Below are 13,637 nucleotides of genomic sequence, written 5' to 3' on the forward strand. Positions count from 1 at the left end.
CCCCACTGCTCTTCTGTAGATTTCCCCACAAGTAACTCGTTCCAGTCTAAGTTGGCCAGTTCCTGCCTTATTTTGTTAAAGGAGTTTGAGGAGTGTAAGTATCGAACTAATGTGAATCAAAGGAAAGGACAACAATGTGAGATCAGACTGATTGCCAAAATTATGCCATAATCTAAAATGAACTGCTAGCATAATGATTCTGTACAGCGTGCCAGAGATGTGGACGCCCAGTGAAACAGCACTGTACACAGCTGGTGTTCAAATACCTTATGATGGTTTTGCAACGGCGTAATTGCCAAAGTGATCTCTGGAACCATGGTCGGAATGGGTTCTGACAACAAGGAAGATAATCTACTGTGTGTTTTTGCCAAAGAGTGTGCAGAAAGAGTGTGCAGATCCAGAGCAAACAAAGGAGTCAAATTATTTGGCAGAGGAGGAGCTAAGGCCAATGAATAAAAAGAGGGACAGAGATAAAAGACCTTTCTAAATGGCCCAGACTACACACATGTAATGTGTTATTCTGCTGATCCTGCCTAGTTCTGTGAGGACATTACCAGAGCTAAGTTTTCGTTGTAACAAACTGAATTTGGACTTGGAATCAAAGCTGGGTTAAGAACTGAAGGAGAATTGTGGAGAGGAAAATTTGTCATGAATGTGATAAGAAGAAGGAGTGTTTAATGGTGGAAGACAAGGGCTGGAATCGACTATATTACTATTATGTTTGCATGTTTTGATTTTTGTAAAATGTATGTATATTTATTGTAGCGTACTAGTACTGTGGAACTGAAAGGGCTTGAAAAATGAAACCAGCTTTGAAGGTTGGTGGTTCATTTTTTTCTTAAGGGAGGAAGTGTGATGTTGGTGTACCTTTAAGAAAGTTTTTTAAAATCATGGTCTCTGCAGCTCTCACAGCTTCAATGTTTCTCAGCTCACCGCCTTAGCCGATGTCATTATGGCACAGGCTGGTCTGGAGATATCTTTTTATTGCTACTTCAATAGCTTACATGGAGGTCTGTTTATTTTAACTCTTGACTGTTTTACGATCCTGCATTGTTAAGAGGACAGTCATGTGTTTTTGGACAGTTCTTTCTTTCCAGTGAGTTTAAGGTTTCATTTTCTGTTTGGCTGCAGAGTTGAGCTTTAGAATGGACAGCCAAGCTGAAAAGAAGTCTCTCTCTCCCTGGTTTTGGAATTCTGGTTAGCTGAAGGCAAGGTCTTGCCCTTCTGAAGGCCGGGGGGGGGGGGGGGGGGTCTGCTGTTGGTGGCTACCTGGAGTCCCTTGTGTTTTGGGAAGCTGTTCTGACTTCAAACTGTTCTGAGTCTATCCAGAGAACTTCATCCAAAGGACTCAATTCCAGTATCATGTGAGCATTAGTCTTTGCTGTGTTAAACCCTGTGAGAAGGGTCATTTGTCTGTGGGATTGGCTTGATTGGAACACATTAGATATATTTGTTAAGGGTTATACATTATAATGGTTGTTTTGTTTCTTGTTTGTAATTGATAAAAGTTCATGGGAATTTTCTTACTATAGATGTTAACTATATTCTTAAATAAACTTTGTTTGATTAAAAACTCCCTAGTGGGTCACTTGAATCATACCTGAAATGAAACATATCATGCTTATCCTAGCCAAATTCACAATGCAAAACTTATGATCCAGGCAGACTTCACTGAACACTTTGGAATTTCTGACCTGAACCATAACAATGCAGACTATTGAAATACGCAACAACGGTTAATACTTAACATATTCCTACAGATTTTACAATAATATTTATCAACTGTTTAAGTTTGCTACTCCCAAATAAAAATTGCTGCATCGTTTTAAGTTGTGTACCTTCTTTCATCCTGCACAACATTGCCATAAGGCTTTCAGACATGTTGGGTAAGAGGTATCAGTGCTGCTCGTTTTCTCTCCAATATGATTTGTCTGCATTTTCTGTCTGCAAACCCGCAACTAAGGGTAACTGTTAATAAAGTCAAATTTTATGTCATGGTTGAGTGATTTGGAGAAATATACTTCAATATTTGGCTAGGTTTTAAATCTTTCTGATTCTAAAACAAATTTCCCTGTTCTGTTTGCAATAGGGCCTTTTCACAGTAGAGGTGCTCTTGGAGCACTGATGACCTGCTTGAGAGCAGCTCGAGCTCAAGGACTGTGGAACACGGCTGAGGAATCTGCGTGGAATCAACCGATACCTATTAGTCTGATAAAGCAGGCTTTGGTTCATAAGCATGAACAGGTATGTAGAGCAATTTAAGAACCTATTTAAAATTGAGGTTTGTGACCTCGTGTTAAGTTGTTGGTCTCTGCAGGTGATTCTGGATTTATGGTGGACTTTTAATGAAATACTGTTCAGACAGCTATTCAGTACCAGAAAGAATGGGAATGATCATGCTGGACAGTGCTGGAAACTGCAAACTGTTAAGGACAAAATGTAATTTGTTCTGAGTTTTGCTGAAAAATGAGATTATGCTGTCAAAGCTTTTCACCTTGCATTCATCAAGACAGGCGCAAATTTCAAGAAAGCAACAATTTATGCGCATGAGAAAAGTGTACTGATTAGTTGGCTGATTGTCATTGATTGAGCGAGGCATTGCCTATGCTTTTGTTTAATTTAAAAAAAATGCCATGCCTGGACACGTTCCTTTTGCTGCAGAGGATAGGTCCTGTTGAATGAATACATGCGGCTTTTAGCAAGCATTAGTGAGCCGCATTGAGAACCCAGCTAATCAGCTTGGTTGTTAGTGTAATTCATAGCACACTCTGGGTTCTTCAGAAAATACTGTCCAATCGCGGAACCAAAACTAACATAAGGCATTATGTTTTGTGCTTTGCAAGCATGGACTGGTTGAGTGCAGTCACTACTTTGCCTATTGTGAACAGCCAAAAGGACGTGCTTTAGATACGATCTGCCAGTTGTTGGAATGTACGCCTCTGTATCTGGCATCACACCGGCACTGAAATTCATAAACCACACAGGAATTTATAAAAGAGCACTTTAGTCTATTTGATTTTAGGAGATTGAAAAATCCAACTGACCATTAAGTTTGAATCTTGCAAAATGTGTCCAAACAACTTCCCGTCCTCCCACTTGGCTACAGATAATCCTGCAAGTCATTGCACTTGCAAGTAGGTGGTCTTGGCAATGAAGAAGTGGGAAATTTGCTGGTACTCTGTGCTGATAAACTGTGCAGTTTTGGCAAGTTAAACTTCAGCATACACTTGAGGTTAGGGGGAATGAAATGTCCTGAAGCTTCAGCTAGAGCCTGTTTTTACCAAATTCTCAGGACTTAAATAAGTCAGGTGTGTTACTTTGAGGGGAGAATGAGCATTGAATATTAGACAAATAGGAGCTCTACATGTGCTGATTACACTGTGGCTTGGAAACTCTAAAACATAATGCATTTCTGTCATGTCAGGCATGCCTGACCAAAAACTGAAGCAAATCATTTGATTTGTATTGAAATTAATCATTTAGGATTTGATGTTGCGTAGCTGTGAAATGGATGCGTATTACAGCATAAAGTATTTTTGATGTCTGTCTTTTAATCATCCCACTTCAAAATCTCACCGAGGTATGCTGGGCATTTGTTCAAATTGTCAAATTTCTTAAATAATTGTTGGATTCAGCGATTTGCCTTTTTGAGGTACATAATTATGGCATCTCAATTGCAGAGTTTTCCTTTTTTTTGGTTACATGTGGAATAATAAGGCTTTGTACTTTGAAGCAGGAAAATTGTATTGGGCTGATCCTTTTTAATTGCCAAATATAGATGAACAGTGAATAATATATAAGTTGCTGAGACTACTCTGGCTATTCAGTGAAATGCTCACTTTGAAATGGTAACCCTGTTTGCAATGGGTGAGGGCAGTGAAGAATTGGCTCAAGGTTCACGTTACTATTCTCAGTCGGGTTTTTGGATGTAGCAATGCACAAAAGTGAAATGCTGGTCTGAACAGGACATTGACAGTAGTAGATATTTCCTAGTCAGTGATCACATGACTATAAAATGTAGAAGGCATTGTATTTGGAGGACAAGGGAGAAGTTTAAAATAACAAAATTGCCAAAATCTTATCTTGTTGCAGGTCCGTCTCGATGCCTTGGGGTTAATATGTGAGACACACCGCAGTACAGAAGCTCTATCCCAGCAGGAAATAGCGTTAATAAAATTTTTTCTTCCATATAACCTGAACAGTCAGACTCCTGCAATGCGGCAGCAGATTGTGTGGTTAATGAGAAAGGTGGGCATTTAAAAAAAAATCTCCTTTTGTATGCTTTCAAGGTCCTTGTGATCAGTGTACAGAATTTGGTAACTTTAAATAATATTTAGCGCATTTTAATATTTATACTATCTTAATTTTCTCTGCAGCTCTTCTCTAGGCTACGGGATAGTTCCCAAGTGCTTTATAAGCAAACCCAGGCTGTTAATAGGCAGAAGAATACGCTGAATGAAGAAACAACTTCTCAACATCCAGAAGTTAAGCTCCAACAGTACAAGGTGCAAATTTGATTTTAGCATTTTGTGCACATGTATATAAATAAATGACTGTAGTTTTGTGCACTGCTAAGATTGGATTAGTACAATGCAATTTATAGAATCAGAGAATAGAAGACCCCTTTTTTCTGTTCTGGCTGTCTGAAGGAGCAAATTGTGTAGTGCCACTCCTACCTTCTCCCTGAAGCCCTGCATTCTTCCTTTGCAGATAATCCAATTCCATCTTGAATACCTTGATTGAACCTGCCACCACCACACTCTTATGAAGTACATTCCAGATCCTAACTGCTCTTTGTGTGAAAACGTTTTTCCCCGTTTATCATTGCCTCTTTTGTTAGTTACCTTAAATCTTGCCCTCTGGTTTTGGATCCTTCCGCCAATGGGAACAGTTTCTCCCTAACTACTCTGTCTAGTCTCCTCTTGATTTTGTAAACCTTTATCAAATCTCACAGAAGGACATATAAAGGAAACAGTCATAACTGTGTCATTTGTGAATTTTCAAATTTTGCCTGGTACATCAAAGTCTAGGTCATTAATATATATATTAGGAAGAGCAGGGACCCTAATAACGATTTCTGGCCAACTCCACTAATACAGCTTCCTCCAATATGAAAAACAACCAATAAACATTATTCTCTGTTTCCTGTCACTCAGTCAATTTCATATCAGTGTTGCTCCTTTCATTGAAAGATAGAAATTAGAAGCAGCAGTAGACCATTCGGTCCTTTGAGTCTACTCCGCCATTCATCTTGATCATGGCTGATCATCGAATTAAATATCCTGATTTCGCCCCCCCCTTCCTCCCATGTCCCTTGATCTCCTTTATCCCCAAGAGCTATTTCTAATTTCTTCTTGAAAATCAGACAACAGTTTGGCCTCAACTACATTCGGTGGTAGTGAATTCCGCACATTCACCACCTTCTGGGTGAAGAAATTTCTCCTCCTCTCAGTTCTATAAGGTTTACCCCCTATCCTCAAACTATGACCCTTAGTTCTGGACTCCCCCGCCATTGGGAGCATTCTTTCTGAATCTACCTTTTCTAACCCTGGTAGAATTTTATAAGTTTCCAAGGAATACTCTCTCACTCTTCTAAACTCCAGTGAATATAATCCTAACCGACTTGGTTTCTCCTCATATGTCAAACCTGCCATCCCTGGAATCAACCTGGTAAACCTTCACTGTACTCTTATAGCAAGGACATCCTTCCTCATATAAGGACACCAAAACTGCACACAATACTCCAGGTCTGGCTTCACCAACGCCCTATACAATTGCAGCAAAACATCCCTATGCCTATACTCAAATTCTCTTGCTATGAGGGCCAACATACAAGTTGCCTTCTTTACTGCCTGCTTTCCCTTTTATTCCATCAATTTTATAGATTTTGTAAAGAAAATCCAGTGTTCTGGTTCTTTGAGCCTGCTTTTGTAATTTAAGGACAATGCTAAATTTTACAGTGAACGTCCATCTTTGCCATAGGTAAGTACTGTAGAAAACGTCAACTTTACTTCAGTTTATCATGCCAAACTTTCGTTTCCTTGTTAAACAAAAATACAGATTTTCAATGTTAAGCAATAAACAATATAGACTTCGGTCATGATGAAATCAGTATAATATAAAAGCAAATTTTAAAAATGTATTCTAACTGTATGCTTTATAGCAGCCGTTACCCAGAAGTAGATTAAGTAAGTAATTCTATGGGTTTCTAAGGGAATTAATGACTACGTAACATTTTAATTAATTTATATGTAGTGGGCATCACTGGGAAGACCAACATTTATTCTCCATCCTTAATTGCCCTCTAGAAGGTGGTGGTGAGCTGCCTTCTTCAACTGCTGCAGGACATGTTAGAACACCAACAGTGCTGTAAGGAAGCAAGTTACAGGACCTTTCCCGAGCAATAGGGAAAGAACAGTGACATAGTTCCAAGTCAGGATGTTGTGTTGTGATGGAAACTTGCGGTTGGTGGTATTGCACCTGCCTGCTGCCTTTGTTCTTCTGATTGGGCATGGGTTTAGAAGGTGTTGTCAAAGGAGCTTTGGTGATTTCCTTCAGTGCATTTTGTAAATGTTACACATTGTAGCCAATGTGTGCAGTGGTGGAGAGAATGAACATGGGTGCCAGTCAAACAGACTACTATATCCTGGATCATGTCAAGCTTCTTGAGTGTTGCTGGACCTGGACTCATCGATCCAAATGGGAAGTATAGTTTCATACTCCTGACTTGTCACTTGTAGATAGGTAGTGGACAGACTTTGGGGAATCAAGAGATGAGATACTTCCTGATAGTGGATGGAATGGGCGGCATGGTAGCACAGTGGTTAGCACTGTTACCTCACAGCGTCAGGGACTGGGATTCAATTCCAGCCTCGGGTCACTGTCTGTGTGGAGTTTGAACATTCTCCGTATGTCTGCGTGGGTTTCCTTTGGGTGCTCTGGTTTCTTCCCACAGCCCAAAGATGTGCGGGTTAGGTTGATTGGCCATGCTAAATTGACCCTAGTGTTAGGGGATTAGCAGGGTAAATATGTGGGGTTACGGGAATAGGGCCTGGGTGGGATTGTGGTCAGTGCAGACTTGATGGGCCGAATAACCTCCTGCACTTTCGGGATTCTATAATTCTATGATTCTATTTTATCATTCTATGACCTTGGATCTGGCCTACAAGTGGCAGAGGTTGAACGGATTCCTGTTTGTTCTGTAGTTTAGCTCCACTCCAGCGGGAGTTTGCTGAGGCTAAGATGGAGCATTGTGGGAAGGAAGTTCGAGAAGAGAGTAGGTGCGATGACATAGCCTTGCTTGACCTCAGTTCGAATGTGAATTGGGTCTGTGGTTGATCAGTTGGTCAGGATCACAGCTTGTGTGTCATTATGCAACAGGGAGGGGAAAATGGTGTCAAACTTTTGGGTCAGCTGAAACGGCAGAGGATGCTCCATAATCCCTTGCGATTGAAGCTGTCAAAGGCCTTTGTGAGGTCAAAGGAGGCCATGTCCAAGGGTTGGTGCTGTTCTCTGCATTTCTCTTGTAGTTGCTGCGTGGTGACGATCATGTCTGTTGTGCCCCTTAGTGGGCGGAATCTGCATTGTGACGCTGGGAGGAGCGTTTCAGCCACAGGGAGAAGGAGCCACCACCACCACTCAGAATATTGATGATGGAGAATTCAGCGATAGAAATGTCGTTGAATGTTAAGGGGAGATGGGGAGATGATTGCCTGGCACTTGTGTAGCACAAATGTGTTCTGCCACCTATTAGCCCAAGCCTAAATGTCGTCTATGGTTTGCTGAATGCAGGCATGGACTGTTTCAATATCTGAGGAATTGCGAATGCTACTGAATATTGTGGCATCATCATCCTCACTTCTGATCATATGTTGGAGGGAAGACCATTGAAGCAATTGATGATAGTAGGGCCTAATATATTACCTGGAGGAACTCCTGTGGTGATGCCTTGAGGCTGAGATGTCTTATTTTTTGAATGGCTTCTCAGATCTCTGACCATTATAAGAAAGTGGTCAACAAGCCTCCCCAAGATTTCAAGGAACGTTCCCTCAGTCCAGTTTTATTTTAGTCATCGTCAGCACAAGGAGGAATTAGATGTCCTACAAAACAGATTTGATAATGTTGGAGTGAAAAAATTATGCTTTATTTAAAATTGCGACAAAGTGGGTGTTGCAATTTAAATATAGGAGCAGCAATTCAGTATTTATGAATAAACTTTTATTTTTTATCTTCCAGGATTTTATGGTCTGGGTGTGTGACATTCTGTTGCAAGCTCTGTTTCCTGGTGCTTCATTTCCAAGGAAATTTATTGTCTTGAATCTCTTAGGAATAATTGCTGAAGTTTTTGAAAATCTGGAGGGTAAGTTAGAATGTGATCCTATGCTGTAATTGTGGGATAGTAAAACCAGGTGCTGAGTCTCTGGTTAAAAATTCTGCCCCATGCCACCTACTACTGCACTTTCTAAAGCACAGCTGCCTAGCTTTTAGTCCTTCATTTTCTACAATACTTCTGCAGCCATCAGTCTGCTTAATTAGATGTTCCCCTTTGATGCCCTTGTCCCTGGAGAAATATTTGCTCTCTCCTATCCTGGTTGTTCACCCTGGTGTAGTCCTCTTCTTTGTTCTTGCGAGTCTCAAGTCTGAGTCTATCTGGCACATAACTGGTGTAGCTCTCGATACAGATCTGTCAGTATCATTTCAAGTCTTATTGTGAGCAGTTCTCCTGCAGAAATCTCAATAATCCTAGATCATTCTGGAGAACAAATATAAACCTTTGTTTCTTTTCTTTGTCACCACATTCTCTTTATGTCCTTTTCCTCTGCCTGTTCTACCATAACCTCCAATACGTGTGAGAGATTAGGAACTTCTTTGTCCCAAATTTGAGATGACCCCTTCGGCAGCCACTCTTGCTTCCCCTGCTTCATCTTATGTGAGCCATTCTACCTGCCCTAGCTCTGAGCTCACATTTTTCTCAACTTTCTTTTCTATCTCCCTTCATTCTCTGTGAGTTCATTTTTTCCATTAGATTTCTCTCTTCAAAAAAATTGTTCAACCCTCTGTCCTTGCAAATGACTGCTTTCTCTTTAACATCCCTTGCCTCTCCAAAGTCATTGGATATCTTTAACCATCTATGCTTAATTTTAGCATGATTCTAGTTTCCACAAGAATTTGATGGCAGTATTATAAGAATTTGAATTACTGTATAGTGAGGAGTGTTAAGCATATTGGAAAACACATTATCCACGTGGTATGTAAAGTTTGCAATTTTTTAAGCAACAAAAAAATTAACATGATCTGTCCTGATAATGGATTTAATTACTTTGTATTTTGTTTGAAACCGTTTTTTTACAGATCAGACTTACAGAGTGTTGCAAATAACTGATGTTTTGAAGCCAGCCTATGTTGATGCTTTACTGGGGTGTTTGAACAGCACCTTTGAAGAATTGAAGTTGTTAGCCTATGACCTGTTGAAGAAACTTCGGGCTACCATTTTAGGATTGCAGGTAACATACATGTTCAATAAGTTTCTAATTATTCTATAGGCAGACTCTATTTAAGATTAATAATCGTAACGTATCCAATGAAATAGATGAAATAAAAGTCCTGCTTTATATAGTATATATATCTATATATATAGTATATCCATCTCTCAAAGGGAGACTTTGTTACGCTTGGAAGTGTTAAATTTCGATGTATCTTGCTTAAATGTTGCGTGAAACAGGAAAAATTTGAAACTAAGCAAGTTGGAATCTTACCAATAAATATTGGGTCAGATTTTCCTGGAGTGGAGCATTTCTTGTTAATTACATTTGTTTGTAGATGTTCAGGTTTTATAACGTTTTTCCCAGAAAGTTATTGGAACTGTAAGCTGACAGTGGTGTGGCAAGGAGAACAGGAATCTTTGGACCATGTTGAAAATTGGGACAAATAGCTTATCTCATAGAAACAAGGATCAGGAGGAGGCCATTTGGCCCTTTGAACCTGCTCCATCATTCATTACGATTTTGGTTGATCATCCAACTCAATAGCCTAATCCTGCTTAAACTTTGATCCCGTTCGCCCCAAGTGCTATATCCAGCCGCCCCTTGAATACATTCAATGTTTTGGCATCAACTACTTTCTGTGGTAATGAATTCCACAGGTTCACCATTCATTGGGTGAATAAATGTCTCCTCACCTCCATGCTAAGTAGTCTACCCTGAATCCTCCGACTGTGACCCCTAGTTCTGGACTCCCCCACCATCGGGAATACCCGCCCTGCATCTACCCTGTCTAGTCCTGATAGAATAAGATTTAAGCATTGGGAAATAAACAGTAAGGGTGGAGATAGAGGATGAATTAGTGGGTAAATTAAATGCCAAATCAGGAGCAGAACGAGAAATAAAGACAAGGAGAGCACAATATTATAAGAGGAAAAAGAGGGTAAAACTTATAAATATTTGAAATTCAACATTAATTCTCCTGAAATAATTTGTAACCTGAAGGAGACTGCATACTTGATTGTTTGCTTTCTTGCCAAGAGAGTTTTTGTTAACAAAAATCACATTGTTAAAAGACTTGCACAGTTAATTTTAAGACCTGATTTTCTGTAATTTTTTAAAGGACAATTAATGTACAGTTAAAACATTTTCATGAGAATCAAGGAGATTTCCCAAAGCTAGTGACAGAGTGGCACAAATCAGCCAGCAATTTATGGTGATTTGCAGTTCATGATGTGTGTCTTCCACACTGCAAGTTGCTAGCCAATTTGCATATTGATCAATTGATCGGATGCTATTATTTTCCCAGCAAAATTTTGTCCAATATCTTTTGTCCAGTATCTAACCCTGAGCAATAGGATTTAACCTGTAATTCATTTCAGGATGTGCCTATTTCTCTGCTGGAGATAGTTGGACAACTACAAGATCATTAATTAAAAATTCAAAGCAGGCATGCAGGGTATAACAGGAAATAATCCTGAGCCCTATATATGAAGCCTGATGAATAGATAGACTGACATTTTTCTTATTCTACTTTGTAATCTAATTTTCCAACATGCTTTGTTACTCATTTTTCTGCGAGAGGGGTTAAGATCATTTTTGTCCTCAATTCAATCCAATGTATTAAACCAGGATGGATCCTTTTTTCCCTCGGGGTGCTCTGTTCTACTCTATCTCTGAACATTGGTAGAACAAACCAGGTTCTGGAGTTCACCAAAATAGCGTTTTGATAAACAGGGACAGAGTCGTAATAGCTTAAGTTGCATTACGCTAAATGGGCAATTTCAAGTTATGGTTCAAATCCTTCCTCCAAAAAAAGTTGAATATAAAACATTTGCTTACACATATTTTGGGATGAAATTAAAATTAGATGTTCTTCGTTCTCAATGGACCATTTGTATTGCAGAGAAGGCAAAAAAGAGAGTAAGCTTTTATCATTGTTACCAGCCACACACACACTGCAGCCACTAATATATAGCTCTATCCAATTTTACTGTCATTTTGTACTTGGCACACAGTTCAGTGGCATAAGGGATTTAAACTGTGCCCTTTGTCATTTGCAGTCTCTGGTTCTATTTCTAATAACATAGCATTGTGGCTTGCTTCCTACTGATAAACAAAATGTCAATTTTCAGGACAGATGACTATCTCCTATTTTTCAGTTTAGTAAACATTCAGTTTTATTGGTGGTGTTGTCTTTTTAGATCTCTTACTTTCTAGAACATATGAAACAAACATTATATATGGATGTTCCTTGTTGTGTTACCCATTTGTGCTACCTTTTGAATTAATTCATGTATTCCAGATTTTTGTGAACACCCATGACCAGAAGATTGCTTTTTTACGTTAACATTGCCAATTCTGTCCACAAGATCTGTCAAAGAACGAAATAGATAAATTTCTAGATATTATTGGGGGTCAAGGAGTGTGGGAGAGTGTGAGAGTATGGTGTTGAGATTGAGGATCAGCTATGATCACATTGAAAGGTGGAGCAGGGTCGATGGGCCAAATGGTCTAATCTTATGTTTCTCTTATTCTGTTAGAAACATTTACACTCAAGAACATGTTTTTAAAGTACTTAGTGCATTTTTCACTAGTTGTCATGGTTTTTTTCTTTTGGCTGGAACTGTTTATTAAATGCTGCTCTCTTCGAACCCACCTTACAGGACAGTGAGAAATTACAAACACTTTTACAGACAGCTTTGGATCTTTCAACTAGTACCAAACCTTATGACTGCATCACTGCTTCACACCTCCTGGCTCTTCTGGTACAGCAAGAAGGCTTATTGCCAACTTTACATGCTTGTTCTTTAAAAAAACAAACTGGTTACCTCAGCAAGGTTCATGAAAAACAACCTACAGATAAGGAAATGCTAGAAACCAATATTTTAGAAGGTTAGTGTTAATCTACAATTTTATATATTATCACTGGTAAAAAAAAGCCTTCCTTTCTTAGTTTATTTGCTCTGTACCCTGCAACTCCACATTGAGTCCAAAAGAACTATGTTTACACGGAAAGGAGATTTTTTTGCTGTTTTATGAAGAAATGTTTGTAATTATTCACCAATTGAATTCGAAATGGAGATGATATGGTTTCATTCTGGGGAGAGGTGGTGGTGGTAGCTTTGTGGTAATATTACTGGTGCAGATTAATGTTCCAGAGGCATGAGTTTAAATCCTACTATGACTGCTAGAATTTAAATTCAATTAATAAATCTGGAATTAAAAAAGAATAAAACTTAATGGACCATCTAACATCAATCGAGACATTGGAAAAAAACAGAGGCGCAACTAGTTGATCCTGTGAAGTCCTCCTCGCTAACATTTGGGGACTTGTATCAGAATTGGGACAGCTGTTGCATAGACTAGTCAAGTAACACCTTGTCATAGTCATCCTCACCAAACCGTATCTTACAGCCAATGTCCCAGACACTTCGTCACAGGATATGTCCTATTCCACTGGTTGTACAGAAGCACCAAAGGTGCTTGCAGAGTGGAATATAGTCGGGAAGGAATGTCCCTGGGAATCGCCAACATTGACTCTAGTCCTCATCAATATTCATGGCATCAAACATGGGCAATTCTGCTGATTATCATCGACCACCCTTCCTTGCTGATCTGTTAGTGATCCTCTTTGTTGAACGCCACTTAGAAGAAGCACTTAGAGTTTCAAAGACAGACAATATACTCTGGATGAAGTCCATCACCAGGAATGGCTGGGTAGCATTACTTCTGATCAAGCTGGCCAAGTTCTGAAGCATATTTGTGTCGCATCGAGCTTGCAGTACCTGGTGATAGACAGTAGCGATAGAAAACCTACTGGACCTTGTCCTCTCCAATCTACCTGTCATAATGCATTTGTCAGTGGTATTATTGGGGAGTGGCCACTTCACAGTTAATGTGAAGTTGCGCTGAGGACACCCGCATCATCATGTGTGGTGCTAAATGAGATAGATCCAGAACAGATCTAGCTGGTCAAACTGGCCATCCATGAGCTGCTGCCTGCCATCAGCAAAGGTATAACTTTTTTTCAACTCATGTTTCGGGATATCTCCCACTCCACCGTTACCATCAAGCAAAAGGACCAACTCTGCTTCAATAAAGAGTGAGGGAAACCATACCAGGAGCAGCACCAGGCATACTTAAAAATGGGGTGCC

The 13,637-nt window shown here is 39.6% G+C and overlaps 1 protein-coding gene across 2 annotated transcripts in view; it reads left to right on the forward strand.

The window, feature by feature from the left end:
- The window catches only part of thada (THADA armadillo repeat containing), a 330,756-nt gene that overhangs the window by 24,726 nt on the left and 292,393 nt on the right, over positions 1–13,637 (forward strand). For both annotated transcript variants that reach the window (XR_013499627.1, XM_078229694.1), the window contains exons 11-16: positions 2,090–2,244; positions 4,093–4,248; positions 4,377–4,505; positions 8,236–8,359; positions 9,352–9,503; positions 12,146–12,374. Coding sequence is in view for 1 of the 2 variants with exons in the window: in XM_078229694.1 (XP_078085820.1) it covers positions 2,090–2,244; positions 4,093–4,248; positions 4,377–4,505; positions 8,236–8,359; positions 9,352–9,503; positions 12,146–12,374 (945 nt within the window). In the remaining variant the exon portion in view is untranslated. The remainder of the gene's footprint in view (positions 1–2,089; positions 2,245–4,092; positions 4,249–4,376; positions 4,506–8,235; positions 8,360–9,351; positions 9,504–12,145; positions 12,375–13,637) is intronic.

This window comes from Mustelus asterias, chromosome 15 (genome assembly GCF_964213995.1).
Source record: "Mustelus asterias chromosome 15, sMusAst1.hap1.1, whole genome shotgun sequence".
Taxonomy (NCBI): domain Eukaryota; kingdom Metazoa; phylum Chordata; class Chondrichthyes; order Carcharhiniformes; family Triakidae; genus Mustelus; species Mustelus asterias.